Source organism: Akebia trifoliata, chromosome 8, assembly GCF_017979445.1.
Source record: "Akebia trifoliata isolate Shusen 1 chromosome 8, ASM1797944v1, whole genome shotgun sequence".
NCBI lineage: Eukaryota > Viridiplantae > Streptophyta > Magnoliopsida > Ranunculales > Lardizabalaceae > Akebia > Akebia trifoliata.
Genome location: NC_141382.1, coordinates 47,703,403 through 47,726,915, shown reverse-complemented (window position 1 = coordinate 47,726,915; position 23,513 = coordinate 47,703,403). Strand labels below are relative to the sequence as shown.

The 23,513-nt window shown below is 35.1% G+C and overlaps 1 protein-coding gene across 1 annotated transcript; it reads left to right on the top strand.

Moving 5' to 3' along the window:
* Positions 1 to 795: 795 nt before the first annotated feature.
* On the top strand, positions 796 to 22,135 carry LOC147397334 (callose synthase 5-like). The gene is made up of 44 exons (XM_086452908.1): positions 796 to 923; positions 1,028 to 1,065; positions 1,437 to 1,659; positions 1,792 to 1,892; positions 5,000 to 5,121; positions 5,196 to 5,292; positions 5,382 to 5,492; positions 5,576 to 5,704; positions 5,807 to 5,899; positions 6,435 to 6,526; positions 6,669 to 6,795; positions 6,885 to 7,022; positions 7,107 to 7,183; positions 7,272 to 7,350; positions 7,440 to 7,565; positions 8,039 to 8,153; positions 9,473 to 9,807; positions 10,703 to 10,755; positions 10,867 to 10,927; positions 11,038 to 11,119; positions 11,204 to 11,253; positions 11,388 to 11,474; positions 12,687 to 12,809; positions 12,908 to 13,003; positions 13,106 to 13,189; positions 13,270 to 13,430; positions 13,866 to 13,989; positions 14,105 to 14,199; positions 14,321 to 14,444; positions 14,566 to 14,717; positions 16,272 to 16,381; positions 16,530 to 16,655; positions 16,743 to 16,811; positions 16,908 to 17,097; positions 17,236 to 17,347; positions 17,439 to 17,558; positions 17,649 to 17,764; positions 17,877 to 17,960; positions 18,354 to 18,466; positions 18,558 to 18,787; positions 19,826 to 20,623; positions 20,832 to 20,882; positions 21,008 to 21,193; positions 21,580 to 22,135. Exons 3-44 carry the CDS (start codon positions 1,476 to 1,478, stop codon positions 21,808 to 21,810), a joined length of 5,754 nt encoding a protein of 1,917 aa, XP_086309034.1. The 5' UTR covers positions 796 to 923; positions 1,028 to 1,065; positions 1,437 to 1,475; the 3' UTR covers positions 21,811 to 22,135.
* The last annotated feature ends 1,378 nt before the right edge of the window (positions 22,136 to 23,513 follow it).

Sequence of the window (23,513 nt, the reverse complement as noted above, 5' to 3'; positions counted from 1 at the left end):
TTGAGAATGCCATGTGGGGAGTCAGATTATCACAATTCTATTTTAAATTATAATAAATACACTTTAGAAATTGGATTTTGCATCGAAAAAGTCTGTTAAAAAATTACTTTTTTACCAAAATATCCTTTAATTCAAATTTCCAAAGTGTAGTTATTACACTTTAACATGCGCCCTTAGGCCACTCGTTGACAAAAACCAAAATTAATAGAATCGTGATAATCAGACCACCCACGGGGCAAACTCAATTGATGATCGTATATCTGCTCTCCTTGAGATACATGGCTGTACTTTCCCATAACATGTGTATCTTGATGGAACCGTGTATCCCGAGAAGTGTAAATCTATGATTTTCGAACTTATCACGTATAATAGTCAATTGAGTATGCCACGTGGGTTAGTCAGATTATCACGACTCTAACGAATAACCTGTGTGTCTAAAATCATAAGAGTGGTCTTATGTACAGTTGTATCCCGATGAAAAAATATATATAGTATTAAGCACATGCCACGTCAGCAGAGTAGATGGAAGTATTTCAGAAGGGGAGTCAGGTTATCATTATTCAAATAAAAAAGCGAAAAAAAGTCTCTCCCAAGTCCCAGCGACATCGTCGTCTCTGCAGTCTCCACTCCGCAAACGGCGTAGGACCAGTCGGACACACTTAGCGTCCACCTCACCGCAACTTTCTCTGCTGAACGGCTGATTACAATAGAGACCACCTGCATGACACGTGGCATAAACCAACACCTACTGGTAGCAAATATCCAGACCTGGTACGCGGGCCCCACATTCTAGCTTGACCAGTTGTCCCTATACAGACAGAAATCGGTTACGCCACCCTTTCTCTCTTAGTTTTTGTTTCTCGTTTTTTCTCATTATCTCTCTTTCGATCTGAGCCGCCCCGCCTCTCGTTTACCTTCGAGAGGTAAAATAAAATAAGATTCTCTCTCTCTCTCTCTCTCTCTCTGCATTTTCATTTTATTTTGTTTCTTTATTAATCTCGACGTCCTGTTCTTGATTTCTAAGAAGGCGAAGAGCGCTCGAACGCAAATCTGTAAAGATCGAACGTAAGTTTCACAAAAATGAGAATGATAGAATCATTCAAGAGAACTTGTTTTTTTTATCATTTTTTCTGTTTGATCGAATTTCTTACACATTGGATTAAATTATTAGGGTTTGCATTCTTCAAGTTTTGAAGTTCCTAGTATCTGAATTCTGATGATCGTTCGATTTAATTATTTCTCCTTGATCTACTCTCCTGTAGTCTCAATTTCTTTGAGTTGATTTTTTTTAAGGATTTTAATCTACGAATTAGCTTCTACTCGAAATGTTTCTAGCTCCTATCATTCGATTTTCTCTTCAAATGCTGAAGATTTCTGTACAAGTTATTTCTTCAAGTTAAATTCATGTTAATCGACTCATTTCCATCATGTTTCAGGCTAAATCAAGAAGATCGGTCGAACTCGAGGCCATCACAATGTCGAGCCTCGAGTCAGGTCCTCAGGGACTGGCGAGGCGGCCTTCACGAAACACAGCTACGACGACCTTCTCTTTAGAGGTCTTTGATAATGAGGTCGTTCCCTCATCCCTCGTAAGCATCACTCCAATCCTCCGTGTCGCAACTGAGGTCGAATCTGAAAGACCGAGAGTCTCTTATCTCTGTAAGTCCATCAAATTAATTAAACTCGTTGCGTGGAAGATCATATAAGTTCTATCATAAACATACACAGATGAAAATTAGGGTTTAATAAATCTACTGAAAGTGTTGTTTTTTTCTTGATTTTCTTTTGAAGGTCGATTCTACGCATTTGAGAAAGCTCATCGATTGGATCCAAGCTCCACTGGACGAGGTGTTCGACAGTTCAAGACAGCTCTTCTCCAGCGATTGGAACGGGTAAGAGATTTGATTGATTAAATCGTTTAGTTAATGTTAGGGTTTTGATTTGTCATTTCTGAAACTTGTATTTTCTGTCATGGCGTTGTGTGAGAGAGAGTAAGAGATTCAGAAAAGATTACAAACATGCTGTCAGCCTCTGGAGCATATTTTCCTTCTCTTCAGACCGTTGGATGATTATTTTGTTTTTTTTTATCGTGGATTATGATTTATGAACGGCGTAGATATAGGGATTATGTTTTCATGAGGCTGACAGCAAGGGTTATGTTCTTTATCGGGTTGCGTGTGAATATTCTTCCATAGGTCTAATTCTTGTACTTCAAGGACTTGGAAAGCTAAGTAACATCCTACCGTAAAAGTCTGTTTGTTGATCATATACAATCACAAAAATCTAGCATTTTTCATCATTCTTAATAATGGGAATGTGAAATCCTATTGGTTGATTTTTAGTTTATAGGTCAACCAATTTGAATCAAATTTTCATGGCTGGAGAGAATGTACCACGAGGGCCGAGGCATAAAATTTCATGATTTGGTCGACTCTTTTTTTTTATAGGATGAGAAATTAAGATTTTGATATCAAGAATTTAATTATAGACTACATGAATTCTAAGTCAAGATAGCATAATATTGGCAGTACCAATAGAATCAATAAAGTGGATGCATGCATCTCACGCTGGCTAAGTTTGTAATTAATTTTGTAATTTTTGTAAAGTACTTTATAAAAGATTAACGAGAAACTGAAGCCCCAAACGGTTTGAGGCTCTTTGTACACCTTCTAACGTGGGGGAGTATAGAACCATAGATCTATTTTTTGCGTATCTTGAGGAGAAAAATCTACAATTCTTGTCATGTTAGGGAGCGTACAAAGAGTGTGTTTTGGGGCATCAGTTTATCATGACTCTTTATAAAATCTATTCAACCTCATCACACCCATTACCCCAGCCAAACATTTTTATTACTACTAAACCTCATTCTTTCTTCTCATTTGCATAAGATTTCAACGAAGACTTTTAATGAGGATTTCACAATACGAGAAATAAAACCCTTAGGTCTAACAAAATTTAGAGATTATTAGGAAATCTTAAAAAAAACAAAATCAAATGAAACTTCATTAAGGTAGGTTAGTACTAAATATTATAACAAAGATTCGATAGGTTTCTATTGAATTAATTCAGAAAGATTCAATATCTTATCTTATCATATCATATTTGCTAGGATCCAATTGAGTCCTTTAAGATAAAATAAGTAGGATCCTACCAAGACATGGTGGAAAATTTCAGTAGCTTCTTATTGAAAAAAAATATTAAGTCTTTTTAAAAGTTGGAGTGGATAATTTTTTGTTGGGGTCTATTTGATCATTTCACCATTTTTTTAGGTTTTTTTAAAGTGGATGCATAGAGTCTAAAGAGCGAGTGCAAGTAGAACACCTCTTTAATTAGTAAAAAAATATTTCAATTTGAATAATAGATACTTAACAATTACAATAAAAAAAATTATTGTATTAATTACTCCTAACTCACATTTTTGTAGATTGCAACCTTGTAGAATCACTCTAGTGTTCTTGAAATGTTTTGCACTAAGAATACATGTCTACATGGTGATAAAATCATTAGATATGTTGGAAAAATTATAATGTCTAGAAATAAATTAAATAAATCAAGATTCTCAAAGAGAAAAAATAAGATAAGACTTATTACAAAGCCAAAGATGAAAGACAACACGCATCCCAAATCCAAATCCTAAGTCTTTTTTTCATTAATAAGCCTGTTTTTTAATGAGACTAGTAACTCTATGATGACGGCAATTAAACTCAGGTCTATGCCATCGTCACCCATAAATTTTACCAACTTAGTTTTAACCTTCTAAATTTTGTGTTTTAGAAATTCTTGTGAGGGAAGATTTTGAAATCAATTTTATGGTATCAACATCCTTAAACATTACAAATTAAAGTAGCTTGCTCCTCATATTTTTGGTGTTCTCATTGAGTAAGTCTATTTCGATGGTATCATCACCTAGATACTTTACAACCTAAGTTTAGTTGCCACCTTCTAAAATTTTTAGTATTGCCACTGGATAAAGTTATTGTTTTCAATGAAATAAGTAACTCAACAAAGACGGGAATTGAACTCAGGTTAATATGGTAGCATCATCATAAGCTGTACCAACTAAGCTAACTTTGGCATATTCCCAAATCCTTAGTCTTCTTTTTCACTTTCAACATAAAAGAAGAGAAACATGATTAAACTTGGAATAAATCCTCACCAAGCATATGCACATAACAAGAACTTTATAGACAAACAAGAATTAATTACTTGATTCAAAAATTAAAATTTGGTTGAAGCTAAAAAAAGAAATAATTGGATCATATGTATGAGTAACGTGGTAACTCCAATGCTTTATTGAGATGTTAACATCCTCTATTACTTTTTATATTCTAATAATACATTAAGTTTTATATCTTTTTAGTCAAAAAAGTTAATGGTGTTTAGGATATTAAATGTTTATCTTTTATTGAAAAATATAAGGGCATTTTGAACTTTGGATATTAAGTAATAAAGATTTGCATAATAAAATTTATAAATATTTTTACAAAAAATGTCAAAGATAATTATTTATATTTACAAAAGTATTATTTCATAAGTACCAAAACACCCCTTACATTATTTATGTTATAGGGATTAGATAACTTCCTCTACCTTTTCTTTTCGAGTCAAAAAGTCCAAAAAAACACTTTTGTTACATTAACAACCACAACCTCTGACATTGCTTATTTTAAATCAACCAAACTATTTTTACAGCACACCAAGCAAATAGTGAAATTATACACAAATGCTAACTTCGAATCTTGACAAAAATAAGGTTATCAAACAAAAAGATAGAAAGAATAGGGAGAAGCCATTGTGCGTGTGCCAATGATCCACCATATAGCTAATTTTAATCTTCCTCAAATACATTTTTATTCTCAGAGTTCAAGTTGTGCTTTTAGAAATGCCGAAAATATCTTTGAAGCTATTACCTGACACAAGAAATTTTCCATTTATTCCTTCAACACTGCACATATGAATTCTGTACTTAGGGAAAAGTGATGTAAAAATTGTGTATCAGGACAACGCATCGAGTCTTGCCTCAAGGGTTAAAAAGAGTGATGCACGGGAAATCGAGAGTTTTTATCAGCAATACTACGAACACTATGTTAGAGCCCTGGACAAAGGGGAGCAAGCAGACAGGTATTAATATACTCTGTGTTTCTTTTTATTCTGAATTGAAATGGATGACATTGTGGTTTTCAATTTGTTGATAGAGTGCAACTCGCCAAAGCCTACCAAACAGCTGGAGTGCTTTTTGAAGTCCTTTGTGCAGTTAATAAGACTGAAAAAGTTGAAGAAGTTGCTCCTGAGGTTAGTCAAATTTTTATTTATTTTTAGATTTGTTCTAATGCTTCCAAGATAATGGGTATTAATTTTGAGGTGTTTCAATGTGAGCACAGATCATTGCTGCTGCTAGAGATGTCCAAGAAAAGAAAGAAATCTATACTTCTTATAACATTCTTCCACTGGATGCAGCTGGCGCTTCACAACCCATCATGCAGTTTGAGGAGGTAGGTACAACACTGTTTATAAATTTGAAATGTATGTTATGGTGAGGGTTGTTTTTGATGCAAAATTCACTTCTTAAAACCAGGTTAAGGCATCTGTGGCTGCTCTATGGAACACTCGGGGCTTAAACTGGCCTACTGCATTTGAGCAGCATAGGCAGAAAACAGGAGACCTTGACCTTCTTGATTGGTTAAGAGCTATGTTCGGATTTCAGGTATTTAAATTAAAATCAACCTGGATTAAGGGTTATCGATTAAATTTAGTGCCAAAAAAGAGTACACGATATTAACAACTTTTCATCCATTTTGTTTTACAGAGAGACAATGTCAGGAACCAAAGGGAGCAGTTAATTTTACTGCTTGCCAATGTTCATATAAGGCTGGTACCCAAGCCCGAGCCTCTTAACAAGGCACACACTCTTCTCTACTGGAAATATTTTTAAAGGAACAGTTTTACAACCTGCAGTGTCCTCACCAATAATCTGTGTTACATGAATACTTAAAAAATGATATTCATGTTTGTATAATCGTATATGATGCTTTTTCGAAGTGTGAATGACGTGTTAATACTGTTTATGCCCCATGTCCCTGCGATAATTGTCTAAGGTAGTTCCTGATTGACACACAAAGGCAGCTCATGGCACTATAGAAATGTTTCCGAGATTTGTCTTCTTGTTGTGTAGTGTTCTGCATTCAAAGTTAAAGAGACAAATTTAGTTTGGTTTTTTATTTTATAGAAATGCCTTCTTAATTCAGTTAGGTTTTGTAGTTTATCTGTTAGCGAATCGCTGGTTGTTGAACAGATTTCCCTTCAAACTATTTGAGATGTTCATATTTTGAACAATGAATGACTAATCCTGCATCAACACTTTTGAGCTTTATTTAAGCCTGTTTTTTTTTTCTCTCCTTTTTTCCAATAAATGGTTAAATGTTTTCTCCATGCAGCTTGATGATCGAGCCGTTGATGCAGTTATGAGCAAAATTTTTAAAAACTACAAAACATGGTGCAAATTCTTAGGACGAAAACACAGTTTACGGTGAGATTTAGTATCATCACTGCTTACCTTTTGTCTGTGGACTTGTTCTGTATGTCTTTGGTTGCATGTTTTGAAATTTGAATCCAAGGCCTGACCTTCCTATCCATATTCTGAAGGCTCTAATACTGAAATTTATTTACAGGCTCCCTCAAGGGCAACAAGAAATGCAACAGAGAAAGATACTCTACATGGGTCTTTATCTTCTTATTTGGGGTGAAGCAGCTAATGTTCGCTTTATGCCAGAATGTCTATGCTACATTTTTCATAATGTGAGAGCTTCATTTATTTCTGTGGATTCCTTTCCATTGTGCATTGGTGTATCAAATTGATTAATAGCAATGCCCCAACATATGTTTAGATGGCATATGAACTCCATGGTCTATTGGCTGGAAATGTTAGCATTGTGACCGGAGAAAATATTAAGCCTTCTTATGGTGGGGATGATGAGGCTTTCCTGAGAAAGGTTATAACACCACTGTATCGTGTAATTGAGAAGGTATATTTAAGTGAAAATGCATCAATTGTAATTTTTTTCTTCCCATTCAAGACATATAATGAAGTGGGGATGACGGTGCACCAGGAATCCAAGAAAAGCCGAAATGGAAAAGCCCCTCATTCAGCTTGGTGTAACTATGATGATCTAAATGAGTATTTCTGGTTCGTAAAGAATTAGATATATCATGGAAAAAAAATGGTTGAATGTCTTGATTGTCTTGATGGGTAATTTTTGCTACATATCATTCAGGTCGTCCGATTGTTTCTCTTTGGGATGGCCCATGCGCGATGATGGTAATTTCTTCAAATCAACGCGCAATATGACACAGGTGGTGTACCTTTTATTGATATATACTTCATTTTAGTCATATTTGAACTTATAGAACGCCGAGTCACTTCTCTGTAACTGCTATGTCAGGGGAGGCCAGCATCTCGTAGGCAATCTGAAAGCACAGGAAAATCATATTTTGTTGAGACCAGAACATTTTGGCACATCTTTCGTAGCTTTGATCGTATGTGGACCTTTTATATACTGGCACTGCAGGTATTGAATTCAACTGAGTAGAATTATGTACCCATAGCATAGGGAGTTCTAAACAGCAAGGCTTAGAATGAGTACTTTCGATGTCTCTGTAAGCTGGCAGAATAAGAGGTTCTCTAATGAGGCAAAACCATGGTTTAAGTTTCGGTCTTGAGGTATGTCTTGCTCGATCAAAACATTGATAATGGATGAGGTAGATTAAGACACTGAGAACAAATCCCCAATGTCTTGTTCTGGTCACCCTCGAGACTGAGAAATCTTGGATTTAGTCTTATTGAAATAAAACAAAACTTTGAACCTTGTATTGAACTATACATTGGACAAGCAACGATACCTCTCGATACGTAACCATTAAGAGAAGTTTTTAATTGTTAAATTAATATTTGAACATTCTTTTATTAATTTCTGGTACCTTTCCAAAAAGGAAAGATACTTTCCATGTTCAATAGTCAAATGTTTGAAATGTTGTGCTGCAGGCCATGGTAATAGTTGCATGGAAGGGTACTTCACCATTGGATATATTTCGAAGGGACATCGTATATTCTGTTTCTAGTATTTTTATCACGGCAGCCTTCCTTCGCTTCCTTCAAAGTATGAATACTTTTGTTTTTGTGATATTATGTGACTAGAAAAATATTAAGCAATTTAGTGGGTGTAGACAAGATCTATCAAAGATAAATATCATGTGGGTGCTGTGGTGGCCTGTCAGGAAATTTTTTTATACACACACAGATATATATATCGGAACGGTTCAAGGGACAGCAATTGTGTATAAATTGTAGTCTTCCCCTTCCTAATCGATTTCCTCTGGTAAATCAAATGTTGGTAAGGTATGAAATAGTTCCACAGTTCTCCTTTGGTCCATTTTTCTTGTGCTGTTTGAAGTGAAAATTATGTGAACTACTTCATTGAAAGGATTCAAAGGGTAGACAATGATATAAATATAATATATTCATATGGTCCTTCCATTTGGTACTTCGGTTGAAAAGGTGGGGGGGGGGGGGGGGGGGGGGGGGGAACCCTCACCAAAGCACAATCAGAAGCCACAATCTCACATTACAAAACCAAATCCCATTGGAAAAGGAAATCCTCTAAAGAGAAACTCTTGAAATCCTCAAAAAGTTTGCACTGATAGAAAAAAGAAACACAAGAATGCTAATAATGACCGCATGTAGAGAGTGTTCATTACCAAGAAAACTTATCTATTCTTTTCTTTCCAAATGCCCCAACAAACAATAGAAGGGGTCGAACTCTATAAAAACCTTTCTTTATTCCTAAAAGCTGAAGAATTCCAACTTTGAAAGAGAGAAGATACAAACATAGGGAAAATCCAATGGATGCAAAATGGGGACATGAAGTGATACCAAATTGAGTGGGTGAAAGGACAGTGAATGAGGATATGATTTACAGATTCACTATTTTCATGGAAAACAAAAATTCGCTATGATAACATTATGAGACATAAGATTGTCAATTGTCAAAATCGTATCTAAGAGGCGGACCAAATGAAAAATGAAACTTAGAAGGAATTTTAGACCCACAAACAGCTGAAGCTAGAAAATCTGAAAGCACACCCTGAATGAGGGATTGATAAAATGATTTAACTGAAAAGACTCCATTACAACCTCACAACCAAACCTATCAGTTTTCCTCCAAAAGAGAAGCAAACATGAATCTGATTAATAAGTTAGCAGTGGAGTGTAGCTTCCATTCATTAAAGCTCCTCCTAAAATCAAAATCCCAAGTAAACCCATGAATAAATTTGAACAATGAAGTCCTGAGTTGGTGAATTCCAGTCATTAGTTTTTTTACTTCTTATTTCAGTCTCGTCATCTAATTTGTGATGCTTGACTGGGTTATTAATGAATTTTTCTGATCTTTCTCTCACTTTCTTTTTCTTTTGATGGTAGGTATTCTGGACCTCTTTTTGAACTTCCCAGGTTATCATAGGTGGAAGTTTACTGATGTCCTGAGAAACCTTCTCAAGATAGTAGTTAGTGCTGCATGGGTTGTTATACTTCCAATATGTTACTTGCGTTCCTCCTCGGCAGTACCTGCAAAAATTAAGGACTTTCTGACATTGTTTCATCAAGCAGATGGCATACCTCCTTTATATATCTTGGTGGTGGCTTTATATTTGCTTCCAAATTTACTAGCAGCGGTATTGTTTATTTTTCCAATGCTTCGACGATGGATTGAAAACTCAGATTGGCATATCATAAGGTTTCTTTTGTGGTGGTCACAGGTATCTATGTCCTCTTTTCTATCCCCTTCCTTCGTTTTAGTCCACCTTTCATTTTTATTTTCTTCATACTAGTTCATTTAATGTTTCTACCATGTTGTCGCATGAATTGCCTGAATGGAAATAAAGAAAATCAATTCACATAGGACTGTAATATAACATGAATTGCCAAGTTAAGTAGTTGATTCTGTTCTACCGCTTTATGTAGACTGAAAAATAACTAGAATATCATTCCATTCACAACAATTCTAGAAGAGAGTAATATTAGTTATTCTTTATTGTGGTGCTAGCAATATCTATAGGCTATAGATCGCCTAGTGTCATTTAGAACATTTTGATAGATCATAGGAGGAACTATTGAATATTACATATTTAAAAGAAACCAAGGTCCTTCAGAACGCAAACTTCCAATTTCTATTTTCATCACTGTACGGGATTGCCAACTGCAAAAAATGGGCAATAGCAGTTCAGATGAGTTCGGTAATAAAGTCCACCAACTACAAGAACTACACTGATACATAATCAAACACTAAAAGAGTGGGCGTGCATAGGGGCTTGACAGAATGTGATTCTGTCAGTAAGTTTATTTTGTCTAATTGATTTATTCATACATTTTCGTTGTAGTCACATGATTTGACATATGAAGAAAATTTGCTCCTTAAAATGCTTAAAGTTGTAAGATTGCTCTTGCTACAATACTATGTTTATCCCCTAGAACAAATCGCAGTAAAGTATCCACATTAATGTGTGTTTGACATATTCTGAAACAACCAGGGATAATTACTCTTGCATAATGAGCACTTACCCTTATTATCACTGCATAACTATAACTTGATAAGTTACCTTTCCTGTTCTTTTCTTGTTCTCTACCTGTGAACCTATTTTGTATCATCTGCAGCCAAGAATCTATGTGGGAAGGGGAATGCACGAAAGTCAATTTGCACTTATCAAGTGAGTTTCACAAGGAACAAACATTTTCCTCCATTTTGATTGTCATAGGAACTTTCTCATGTTCATTTGGTTCAATCATTGAGTTGTTCAGATTTATCTTTTCTCTTTTAGGTATACTCTTTTTTGGGTACTGCTTTTGTTTTCCAAACTTGCATTCAGTTATTACATCCAGGTAAGTCTATTGTTTTTCTTCTTATACTTTATCAAATTTAATGCTGAATAATTGTTGTCTTTTGTCATTCTCCATTTTTACATCTCCATTGTCTCTTTATTCTCTCCCAGATTAGAACTTTGGTGAAGCCGACTAAAGATATAATGAGTGTTCATCGTGTTCAATATGAATGGCATGAGTTTTTTCCTAATGGTATTTAGCTACCTAATAGTTCATGATTATCCTTCATTTTTACTCTTTTGCAGTGCCATACTAAATTCTTTCTTGTGAATGCAGCTAAACACAACATTGGTGCCATTGTTGCACTTTGGGCACCAGTAATATTGGTTTGTTTTGCTATTCTAGCTCCTTTTTTTTCTTTGGATTATCTCTTAACTCTTGTTCAGTTTATGCAGGTCGAGAAGTTCATATATATCTATAGCCTTGAGAAGTATCTCATGAGTGGATGACTTCTATGCAGGTTTATTTTATGGACACTCAGATTTGGTATGCTATTTTCTCAACCATATGTGGTGGTGTTTCAGGAGCTTTTCATCATCTTGGAGAGGTAATAATTTCCGATGAATTAGTATAGTTTTTACAAACTATCAATATGTTAATTTTCCTATAACCTTATCGCACACTTCCATACTTCACTGGGATTGACATATCTGCGTGCATGCATCATACCTCATTCTTCATACCTTTTTCTTTTGTGTTATGGTAGATAGTACCTTGGGGATGATGCTAAATTTGTTGGGCTTCTTGTTTGACCCCATGTTTGAGGAAACTATATGTCTAGGGCTTTGTTACACCTTTAGAGATGGGAATGATATCATTGGGTCTTGTGAATTAGTATAGTCAAAGGCACAGTAGGGGATCTCTAGGTGCCTACATGCCTAGGAAATCATGACGTAAATTTATTTAGGAAATCTGTTAAGTTTGATATATTAACAAACAATTATGGCAAATAAACATGTGAAATAAGTAATAAAGTTCAGTTCTCACTGATTACTTACCCTTTTAAAAAATTCAAGGTTTATGCCTATACAACATCAAGGCTGATGCATTTCCTCATAGAAGGTAGAAAGCCACATAACCATTGATGGAACATATCTTACCTTGCATTTTTAATGTATGATATTTGTTCTTCCACTCTGGCTTATTGTTGAATCCTTTCTATTGAAGCCAATCAGATCCATTTTGGGCTTTTTCTAGTTGCTAAAAAGCATCCAATATAGTTTTTTTTTTTTCTTTTTTTGTATCCAAGTGAAATTTCATGATGGTGTTCCGAAGTGCTTGCCATGCCAGACCAGGAGGAATATACACACTGTCTTTGGAGATGTGTCCGAATTTGGTGGTATTTGGCATTATTTTGTTTCTCTTGTAATTGTATTGTTTGTTGTCTCTCCACTAGTTCCATTACACACATAACCAAGTTTCAGAATTTAGTTTGAGCTGTGGAGATAAACAAAGGTTCTATCATACATTCGATGACACTATACACACATTATTGGTGGATAAAAGTAAAAAAGAGGAAATCTGTTTGATCATAGCTTAATGAAATCATTATGATGGTCGTCTCATTTTCCTTCATATTAAGAACTAAAGCTTTAAGGTTTGTGTATTTTTGCCAACTTGAATGAATTCATGGGCCACTTTATGACCAAAATTAACAATTCAGAAATTATCTAGGAACAACATCTTTGGGTTAGTGACATTCCATCATCTTTATGGATAATTAAGGATTGTGTATTAACTCTTTCGTTCCTTCTCATAGATAAGAACTCTGGGCATGCTAAGATCACGATTCCAATCTTTACCTGGAGCCTTCAACACATATTTGGTACCTTCTGATAAGACCCGGAAAAAGGGATTTTCTTTCTCCAAGCGTTTTGCTGAGGTTGTATCATGTTTTCAAAACTGTGATATTTTAATACACAATGTTGACACTAGTAATATCTCTTGAACGTATAATATTTGGATTTACTGTCTTTGCAGGTCCCAGCAAGCAAGAGAACTGAAGCTGCAAAGTTTGCTCAATTATGGAATGAAGTGATCTGTAGTTTCCGGGAAGAAGACCTCATAAGTGATAGGAAAGGCCTCTTGAAAAATCATATTGATTTTTTGTTATTCATCTCTTACTATTTGGGTTTATTATCCAATTAAAATTAAACTTAATTTTGCCTTCAATCCAGGGAGATGGATCTATTGTTACTTCCTTATTCATCAGATCCCTGCTTGAAATTGATACAGTGGCCACCCTTCTTGCTTGCCAGCAAGGTCCTTCTAACATCCCTTCATTGTATTTTGAAATTATCAGCTACTTAAGTGCATTGCTGATTATTTATCCATTTATGCAGATCCCAATAGCATTGGATATGGCAGCCCAATTTCGATCAAGAGACTCTGATCTATGGAAGCGCATATGTGCTGATGAATATATGAAATGTGCTGTGATTGAATGTTACGAGTCATTTAAACTTGTCTTGAATGCTTTGGTTGTTGGGGAAAATGAGAAAAGGTTCTTTTTTCTTTCTTTTTACTCCCGTGATTGTTTAATCATTTCAATACAAAGTATATTTTCCATGGTTATTTATTTTTCATAGTTGCTTTAAGCATTTCAGACTTCAGAGATTCAGTTATATTTCAATCTTGTTTTTTAAAATGTCAAATAAGCATTGTCCTGAGAAAAATGGTTGCAGCTTATGTTCTTTATAAATTCAATTTTTCTGCACAGTTTTGTGTATGGGTGTTGCTATTGCCACTGATATTTGTGGTTGGGCCATGAACATTAAATGCATTGAAATGATGCTTTCCCTGAAACTGGTCAAGAGTATTCAAAGAACATTGAAAATGTCATGATATGTTTTAAAAATCTTTGAGTTAAATTTAAAAGGAACATTAATAATTGAATTTCAGTATACACATTTCTGACCATATTTGTTTTATGGAACAGGATAATTGGTATTATAATTAAAGAAGTTGAAGGTAACATTTCGAAAAGTACATTTCTTGCAAATTTCAGAATGGGTCCTCTACCTGCCCTTTGCAAGAAATTTGTGGATCTTGTGGAGATCTTGGTAAGTCGCCCATAAACCATAGTATCTATTTTCTTAGTGTTTTTCTTCCATTTGTGCCTTCATTTTGTTCTTTGGCAAGTCATACTATTCATATTTATTTTTTTCCTTGTTGTAGAAAGATGGTGACCCATCCAAACGAGATGCTGTAGTACTATTGCTGCAAGACATGTTAGAAGTATTTACCCGTGATATGATGGTGAATGAAATTCGGTTGGTGAACTATGTTTATTGCATTCTAACTTTCGTATGATCTTCAAACTATATTTAGAGATCAAAAGTCCATTTGTTTCACCCAAATAATGCTTTATTTTTATTCAATATTATTTTTCAGTGAATTGGTAGAACTTGGCCACAGTAACAAGGATTCTGTCCCTAGAAAACAACTTTTTGCTGGTACCGACCCAAAACCTGCGGTACTGTTCCCTCCTGTAGTAACAGCTCAATGGGAAGAACAGGTACCTTATTTCTAATACAATTTCTTTCTTTCTTTTTGTTTGTTTGTTTGCTAGTGTGTGTGTTGTTGAACCTTCAGTGCATTAACAAATAAAATCCACAATTTTGCGTTCATTATTTCAGATAAAACGCCTCTATCTCCTATTAACAGTAAAAGAATCGGCAATCAATGTGCCAACAAACCTTGAAGCACGTAGAAGGATTGCGTTCTTTACAAACTCTTTATTTATGGACATGCCACGCCCTCCCCGAGTCCGTAAAATGCTATCATTCAGGTTCGATTCCATGTTATCTTGCATATTGGCATAGAATATTTAAGTAGAGTGATTCTCTTGAGACACACTTGATGCAAATATTATGTTACACACTTTCTTGTTTTTAAGCTATTTTTCATATTCCCTGTGATTTTAGTAATGTTGAACTCCATTTAGCTCTCAATGATTTTGACTAGTTTTGTTAGATTTAATGAATCAACTGCTTGTAGTGTCCTGTTTATTATTTTCATGTGAGCAGTATCATTTATGAGTGCTATTTGGTCCATTACCTAAATAAAATTCTTAAGGTTCTGCATTTGATAAGGTTGCATGTTTGGTACTTAATGTCCATGTGTGAGATTTTTTTTTTTTTGCTTTAGCACAGTTCCCCTCAATGAAGCAGACCTTTAGAATATTTGATCAATCAGCAAAGGGGTATTTTACCAGAAACATTGGGAGTCCTGCTTTGTAAAAGAGAAGCATTAGGTACTAGAGAATCCCTTCACAATTATTAATTTTGACTTTGTGCAAAAACCGCTCTTAAGAGAAGTATCAAAGAAACACTTTAAGCTATTTTACAATCAACAACAGGAAAAGTCACTCACAGTTTGAAATTGTAATTGTTTTGGTTGAAATTTTCTTTTCACTTTGTAGAATATTTTGATAAACAGTAAATTCTGATCGAAATAATCAGAACTCTGTTAAAAATGTCATACCTTGGTGGATAATAGATTTTGAACTTTTAAAAAACTATTTTAAGTGTTCATAAAATTCAGAATTCAGCAAAGATTTATCTGTGAACAGGACTTGTTACAAGTAATATTTATTCATGTGTAGGAATGAATCATGATTGAGTAGCTATCTATACTAGTTATAAATAGAAATAATTTCAAAATAATGTTTTTATTGAAAAAAACTCTTGGTGCTTCAAATGTTTGCACATATAATGTATTCTAACAAGTTAGCATGTATAAATCCTTCACATTCTGTTTAGCTGTAAATATTAATATTTTATTCATACGCATTTGAAATTAGAAAATTTATTTATTTGTAAACTTGAAAGAATTTATTCATGATAAAGGAGGTCAAGAAGACCTAACCATACAACAAGAGAAAAACAGAAAACTAAACAGGAAACAACAGCCTTGAATTCCTTAAAAAAATTACACCAGATTCCCCAACACAAGGCAAAAAGATTAAGATTCCACATGATCCTCTCTTTCGTAGTACTATATAAAAAGAAACTACATAATTCATATCTTTTAAGCAAGCATCTTACTAATTGAAGGCGTATTCATTAAATATGGCTTGATTGTTGTCTTCTAAATGGATGATTGTGGTTGCTTTTTGTTGTCAGCCTCAAATACTTGCATTAGTGTGTGACAAAATGCTATTGATTTGGTTTCTGCACCCTGTATGGTTTTATGTTGTACTGTGATGACTTATGTCTTTCATGATTGTTATATCATTTCCTTAAGTTTCATCAAAACTTTTTTTGCAATGTTTGCATCATTTCCACAATAGATTTTTTTTTCCTTATTGTTGATCTTTAATTATTTTACTTGCTTTTGGCAGTGTCATGACTCCCTATTACAGTGAAGAGACAGTCTATTCTAGAAGTGACCTTGATCTAGAGAATGAGGATGGTGTATCAATCATATTTTACCTGCAAAAAATCTTCCCAGGTTTTAAATATGTCCAAAATAAATCAAGAGCATTACTTACTGATTAACATAGTTTAACTTTACTGATAAAAAAAAAACAGTTTTAACTTCTGCCAGTAACATGATTATTGTTATAAATTTTACTACCACCATTACTTGACTGTTCTAGATGAATGGAACAACTTCATGGAGAGGCTTAATTGTAAAAGAGCAAGTGAGGTTTGGGAAAATGAAGAAAACATCTTGCATCTTCGTCATTGGGTCTCCCTTAGAGGACAAACACTGTGCAGAACAGGTAGCCGATGAATTTTTTGTTTTTTCCCCCTTTAATTTCTTATGGTACCTAGTGTGTTGATTCTTATGAATGGTATTGGTTTTGTAGTTAGAGGAATGATGTACTATCGGAGGGCTTTGAAGCTTCAAGCTTTCCTTGACATGGCTTGTGAAAGTGGTAACCACAAGAGAGCTTCTTCTGTAGTGTTTCTAGAGATGTGGTTAATCTTTTTTGGGTGATTATGTTGTGATTTTTTTCATTTTGAACATGCAGAGATTTTGGAAGGCTACAAGGCAATTTCTGTTCCATCAGAGGAAGAGAAGAAGAGCCAGAGATCTCGCAGTGCTCAACTAGAGGCTGTGGCTGACATGAAATTCACATATGTTGCTACCTGTCAGAATTATGGAAATCAGAAGCAATGTGGAGATCGCCGTGCGACGGACATTCTGAATTTGATGGTTAAGTACGTTTTCTGTTCCATAAAGTCAACTAACGTTCCATGTCTTTGGGATAAGCCTTTGATGATGGTCATTTTTTAAATTTTCTCATCGATACACAATTCATTTTATTCAAGAACTAATTTTTGGTGCTTCCCATACAGTAATCCAGCTCTTCGTGTAGCATATATTGATGAAGTTGAAGAAAGTGAAGCTGGCAGAGTACAAAAGGTCTATTATTCTGTACTGATCAAAGCTGTTGATAATCTAGATCAGGTATTAGTCCTTTAAAGTCTGAAAGAAGTGTCACAAACTTGTGCCCTGTAAAAACATATTAAATGAATTTTCTATCTTTTCCTTTGGAAAGGAAATCTATCGTATAAAATTGCCAGGGTCTGCAAAAATAGGGGAAGGAAAGCCTGAAAATCAGAACCATGCTATAATATTCACTCGAGGGGAAGCTCTTCAGACCATTGACATGAACCAGGTAATATTAAGGTGCTTTGAACTTAATTCATATGTGCTCTGCAGTGTTCTGCTCAACTAATCTGATTCCCGAGTCCAATTTTTTCTGTAGGACAATTATTTGGAAGAAGCTTTTAAAATGCGTAATCTTTTAGAAGAATTCAATGAGGATCATGGAGTGCGTCCACCTACAATTCTAGGTGTCCGTGAGCATATCTTTACTGGAAGGTCGGTGCAATGAAATTGGTCATTTGATCTTTGCAGGCTTTAAGTTCTTTGATATATCTTTCAGGGAACTTCATTTTGATTCTGTTCTAATTATTTTACATCTGGGCTGCAGTGTATCTTCTTTGGCCTGGTTTATGTCAAATCAGGAAACAAGTTTTGTCACTATTGGTCAAAGAGTTCTTGCAAACCCTTTAAAGTAAGTTCCATTTCCTATAAGTATTTAGTGCCTATGTCTATTCCTTTATGTTCATATTTGTTACTTATTTGACTTCTGCTTAAAGCAGCATTGCCCATATACACCTTAATGTAGATGCATTTCTCATTAATATTGTTCTACACTTTTACCTCAATCCTTAAAATTGGTCATAACAATCAAACGACAGTAACCAAACTCATCATTTATGCGGGTTTTAATTCATTGAACTTTCTTAAAGTCACGCTGAACTTTTTGACAGGAATCCTTAATCCTGATTAGATGAATGGAATGATGAACAATAATTCTAGTTAGTCCATTGGAAAGTTTTTAAGATAACTGTATCTGAAACATAAATTTTATCTTGTTACTCAAAATGTTATTGATTGGTTCCAGGGTTCGATTCCATTATGGCCATCCTGATGTGTTCGACAGAATCTTCCACATTACTCGAGGTGGCATCAGCAAGGCTTCTCGGGGTATCAATTTGAGCGAGGACATATTTGCTGGTAATATTCTTTAACTTCTGTAAAAAAAAAAAATTACGTTCCTAAATGATTGCAATTTACTTTGCTTCTGATTTCTATTTTCCTTCTGAAGGTTTCAACTCAACATTGCGACGTGGGAATGTTACCCACCACGAGTACATTCAAGTTGGGAAAGGAAGAGATGTTGGTTTCAACCAAATCTCACTCTTTGAAGCAAAAGTTGCCTGTGGTAATGGGGAGCAGATACTCAGCAGGGATATATATCGGTTGGGTCATCGATTCGACATGTTCCGTATGCTGTCCTGTTATTTTACGACAGTTGGGTTTTATGTCAGCTCAATGGTAACAATTTCTATTGCATTTCCACTACATGCTGAGTAGTATGATAGAAAACTAGATTACAATCTGGTTCGAAAATTTGCCAAATGAGTTTGTGAAATTGCCCTCTTTTCTTCTTTTTCTTATGAACAAAACTTGAAACATTAAAAAGTAAAACAATAAATAAATAAATGGAAAAAGAGGCCGAAATGATCACTTAGAATTTTGGAAGTGATATAACAACAATCCCATTGAAAATATTGCTACACCTGAGTCTTTCAAATGGCGGGGCAGTTGCCTGTATTGGATCTGCAGGGATCCCTTTGCTCTAACAGTTATATCCATGTCTGAAACCAGGAATGTCTCTGATTCTAGTTATGTAGATTAGAAGCAGATATGGAAAGTATGTTTGTGTTTGTTGAAAATTGGGTTACTTGTCCTGCATAGCAACCACACAACCCATTTATGATAAAATATAGTGTGTTCAATCATGAGCATCCTCTTGTATAAATAGTAGCAAACTTTCATACACATTTCTAATGGTAAAAGGTTCTGAACCATTCGATATTTGGGTCTCTACAGTTAAGATACCTGACCAGTAAGATTTTTTAGCCATGGATAATAAGAGAGGTATGGTCTAGAGTTGGTTCATAGTTGATGTATTCAATATACATACTTTCTTCCCAGACCCTAAATCAAAAGTCTTTCTAAAAAATGCATAAACTGTCAATGAAAGAAAATGAGAAAGGAGAAGTTACAAAAGTCTAGTGGTTGAACTTTTCAATGGATGTTCAGTTTGAGCAGAAAAATGTTTTGCTCACAGAAAAGTCAATCTGGGATCTCATGGAATCCTGGATCAACCAATCGCACAAATATGCATGTATTGAAGTCATCGCCAGGTTACATGATTGCCCACATTAGGCTTCATGTGATTGGTCAAATGGGATTTTGTGATATCCCGGATTGACTTTCCTGTGAGCAAAAAATCTCTCCTTTTAGCAACACCTCTCTCGTCATCATAGTGTCTTCCACTAAAGTGTACTTTTGGTTGTCATCTTGCAGATGGTAGTCATTATAGTTTATGTTTTCTTGTATGGAAAACTGTACTTATCATTGAGTGGATTGGAGAAGTCCATCGTTAAGTTTGCACGGTCTAGGGGAGATGATCCTCTGAAGGCAGCCATGGCATCGCAGTCCGTTGTTCAGATAGGATTGTTGATGGCCTTGCCCATGGTCATGGAAATCGGACTGGAAAGAGGGTTCAGAACTGCACTTGGTGACATAATTATCATGCAGCTTCAGTTGGCAGCTGTTTTTTTCACCTTCTCTCTTGGGACAAAGACCCATTATTTTGGTCGTACAGTCTTGCATGGTGGGGCCAAATACAGAGCCACTGGACGAGGTTTTGTGGTTCGACATGAGAAGTTTGCGGAGAATTATAGGATGTATTCAAGGAGCCATTTTGTTAAAGGATTGGAGTTAATGATATTGCTGATAGTCTATGAGATTTATGGAGCTGCGGCTACTGATACCACATCTTATATGCTTCTCACCTTCTCCATGTGGTTTCTGGTGGTTTCTTGGTTGTTTGCGCCTTTCCTTTTCAACCCTTCAGGGTTTGAGTGGCAGAAGATAGTGGACGACTGGGACGATTGGACGAAATGGATAAGCAGCCGTGGTGGTATTGGTGTGCCAGCAAACAAGAGTTGGGAATCCTGGTGGGACGAGGAACAAGAGCACCTGATAAATACTGGGTTCTCTGGAAGGTTCTGGGAGGTGGTTCTTTCCCTACGTTTCTTTCTCTACCAGTATGGAATAGTGTATCATCTACATATTGCGAATGGGAATAAGAGCATTATTGTAAGTATTCAAGCCATCTTATGATTGATTTATTTTGTTCTATTGTTACATTTTGCTTTTATTAACTCTGTTGGCAATTGAAATGCAAATGTTGTATGAAAAGAAAGTGTGTCTCATTTCATAACAATGAGGTCTTTAACCTTGGAAGTTTGCTCTAAAAAGACGACAACATACTTTTATTGATAAAGGCTGCACTTTGTAATGTCAGGTCTATGGGCTCTCATGGCTGGTCATTGTTGCTGTGATGATCATCTTGAAGGTCGGGTCTCAAAGTCTAATGCTGCCTGCCTGAAATAGATTTTGATTCTTTGGAAGTTCTCATCTTATTATTTGTTTCCCAAACCAAACTGGGATTATTTATTCTTTTAATCTCTACTACTGCAGATTGTGTCCATGGGTAGGAAGACGTTCAGTGCAGATTTCCAGCTGATGTTCAGATTGCTGAAGTTTTTGTTGTTTATTGGTTCCATAGTAGCTCTAGTCATCCTGTTTGCATTATTTAGTCTCACAGTTGGAGACATATTTGCCAGCCTTCTGGCTTTCATACCAACAGGATGGGCTTTGTTGCAGGTAGTTCTCTCTCTCTCTCTCTCTCTCTTCAAAGACTAAATTGTTCATTTCATATAGCCTAGGTCTAGCCAACTGGACTCCCTTATGTGAAAAATTCATTTTAAAACAATGACCTTATCTGAATTTTTGATATACGTATCTCATTATTATGATAAGACATGACATGCTATGGAGATGAGATGCACTACTCTCATGATGTCATCAAAACAAAAACCTCATGCTTTCTAATTAAGCTTGTATATTTTTTTTGGCTTTCATTGATCATGATCAAACCTTCTCAATCGAATTTCTCTCAGTTTTCTAAAAAAAAAAAAATTTCTTTTATGGAGATGCATTCCTTTTGCAATCCTGAATTCAATGATGACGTATGGTAATGGTGAGCACAGATATCACAAGCGTGTAGGCCGGTGATGAAGGCAATAGGGTTGTGGGGATCTGTCAAAGCTCTTGCAAGAGGATACGAGAACATGATGGCAATTGTGATATTTGCACCCATAGTTGTACTGGCGTGGTTCCCATTTGTCTCTGAGTTCCAGACCAGGCTTTTGTTCAACCAAGCGTTCAGCCGAGGCCTTCAGATTTCGCGTATTCTGGCTGGTGGAAAGAAGCAGAGCTAAACTATCAAACAAATGAGAGATGAGAACATAAAAAGAAGGTGAGAGAGAGAGAGTCGGGTTTTGAAGAGAGGAGACGAGATAAAGGGAGGAGAAGAAGAAGACACCCATCTATCCATGTATGTGTTGTAACCTGTAGAAAAACATAAGCATTTCTCCTTGCATATAAACGTCAGTATTGGACATATTGTTTCATGTATTCTCTGCCTAATGTTGTTCATATTTGAACACAACTCTCTTGACTTTGCTTTTATCTAAGGCGGTGATGATCAAGACTGTAGGACCAACCTTTCCATTTTGACTTGATGATCATAATTCTTGATGAGAAGTTGTTTCTACACTAAAAGACTTACTTCATTCATCGACATCTGAAATATGAAGGGTGATAGAGTTGGTGGTACTCATAAGAATTGAATTTCTGAAATTCAACTCTGTGAAATTGAAGATTATGGGTGGGTTCTTGGGAAATAAATCAGGGTGAAAAATTCAATGTTTTGGGGCAATAAGTGAAAATGAGGGCAGCATTTTAATTATGATAAGTTCGTCTTTAAAAGAAGAACAAAGTGAAGGAAGAACCGGTGGAGTATTTTCCATAACCTGACATGTTGACTTCAGTTTTCTATTGTAAATTAATGCTAAATGACTTAAATGCCCTAATCATTAACATCTGGTCATAGAAATAAAGATTTTTTTTTTTCCAAAATCCTTCACCTTTAAGCCTTTAACCTCTATGTCTTTTAATACATTCAACTTATTTTCAATTCATCATTTTCTACATTTTCTTGGTTCTTTCTTCATAAAAAGCCTTTAAAATTTTTACCCAAAATTCGACCGATCTTGACGTGCCAAACAACCATAGCTTGCCTTGAGGTTTGCAGTAGATAGAATCTAAAGGTTCAAAATGAGTAGTTTTGACGATGAAAATTAAGGGTTTAAAATGATTTGTTTTGAGAAAAATAAATAAATAAAGGTTTTTGGCTACATGTTCAAGTTTAAGGAGAGTTCATGTTATTTCTTAGAACACCTACGATGAATACGTTAAAGATTTTGTCTGTGTCAAATGTCGAAATATAGTAAATGATTTCACTTCAACAGATACATTACTGTCACTGTTAAAAGTGTCAGCTGTTACTACGTGACTACTTGTTTATCTTCTTGCTAACTACAATTTTTTAATACAGATTGTTATTTCACTTCTTTTAATAATTTAAAAATTAGTAAAATTATTGATTAACTTCACTTGATAAAAAATTATCAGAAGTTAAAAAAGTGCCCGTGCAACACCTTTTAACACACACACACACACACATACATACATACATACATATATATATGGGAAATGTTCAGCAACAAACATTTTGACAAACATTTTTCAAAACATGGGTTATAGGTTTTAGAATGGGTTGATTTTTGGTGAGGATGATCTCTACAATGAGGAGATCATTGTCACCAAAAATCAACCCATCCAAAACTTCCAACCCCATCAAAAATGATTTACAAAAAATGGACGGTCCACGATTTTTCAACTTGTAAACTGGGGTTAGAAGTTTTGGAATGGGTGATTTTGGTGAGAAGGATCTCCTCACCGTAGAGATCATCCTCACCAAAAATCAGCCCATTCCAAAACCTCTAACCCATGTTTTGAAAAATGTTTTACCAAAATGTTTGTCAAAATGTTTGTTGCTGAACGGGACCCTATATATATA

Bases quoted from the DNA above. Each gene is read 5' to 3' on its own strand.
- LOC147397334 (XM_086452908.1), top strand. From the start codon at position 1,476: ATGTCGAGCCTCGAGTCAGGTCCTCAGGGACTGGCGAGGCGGCCTTCA. The intron at 7,184-7,271 runs GTTCGTAAAGAA...CATATCATTCAG, and splicing joins GATCTAAATGAGTATTTCTG to GTCGTCCGATTGTTTCTCTT. The intron at 13,004-13,105 runs AAAGGCCTCTTG...CTTCAATCCAGG, and splicing joins AAGACCTCATAAGTGATAGG to GAGATGGATCTATTGTTACT.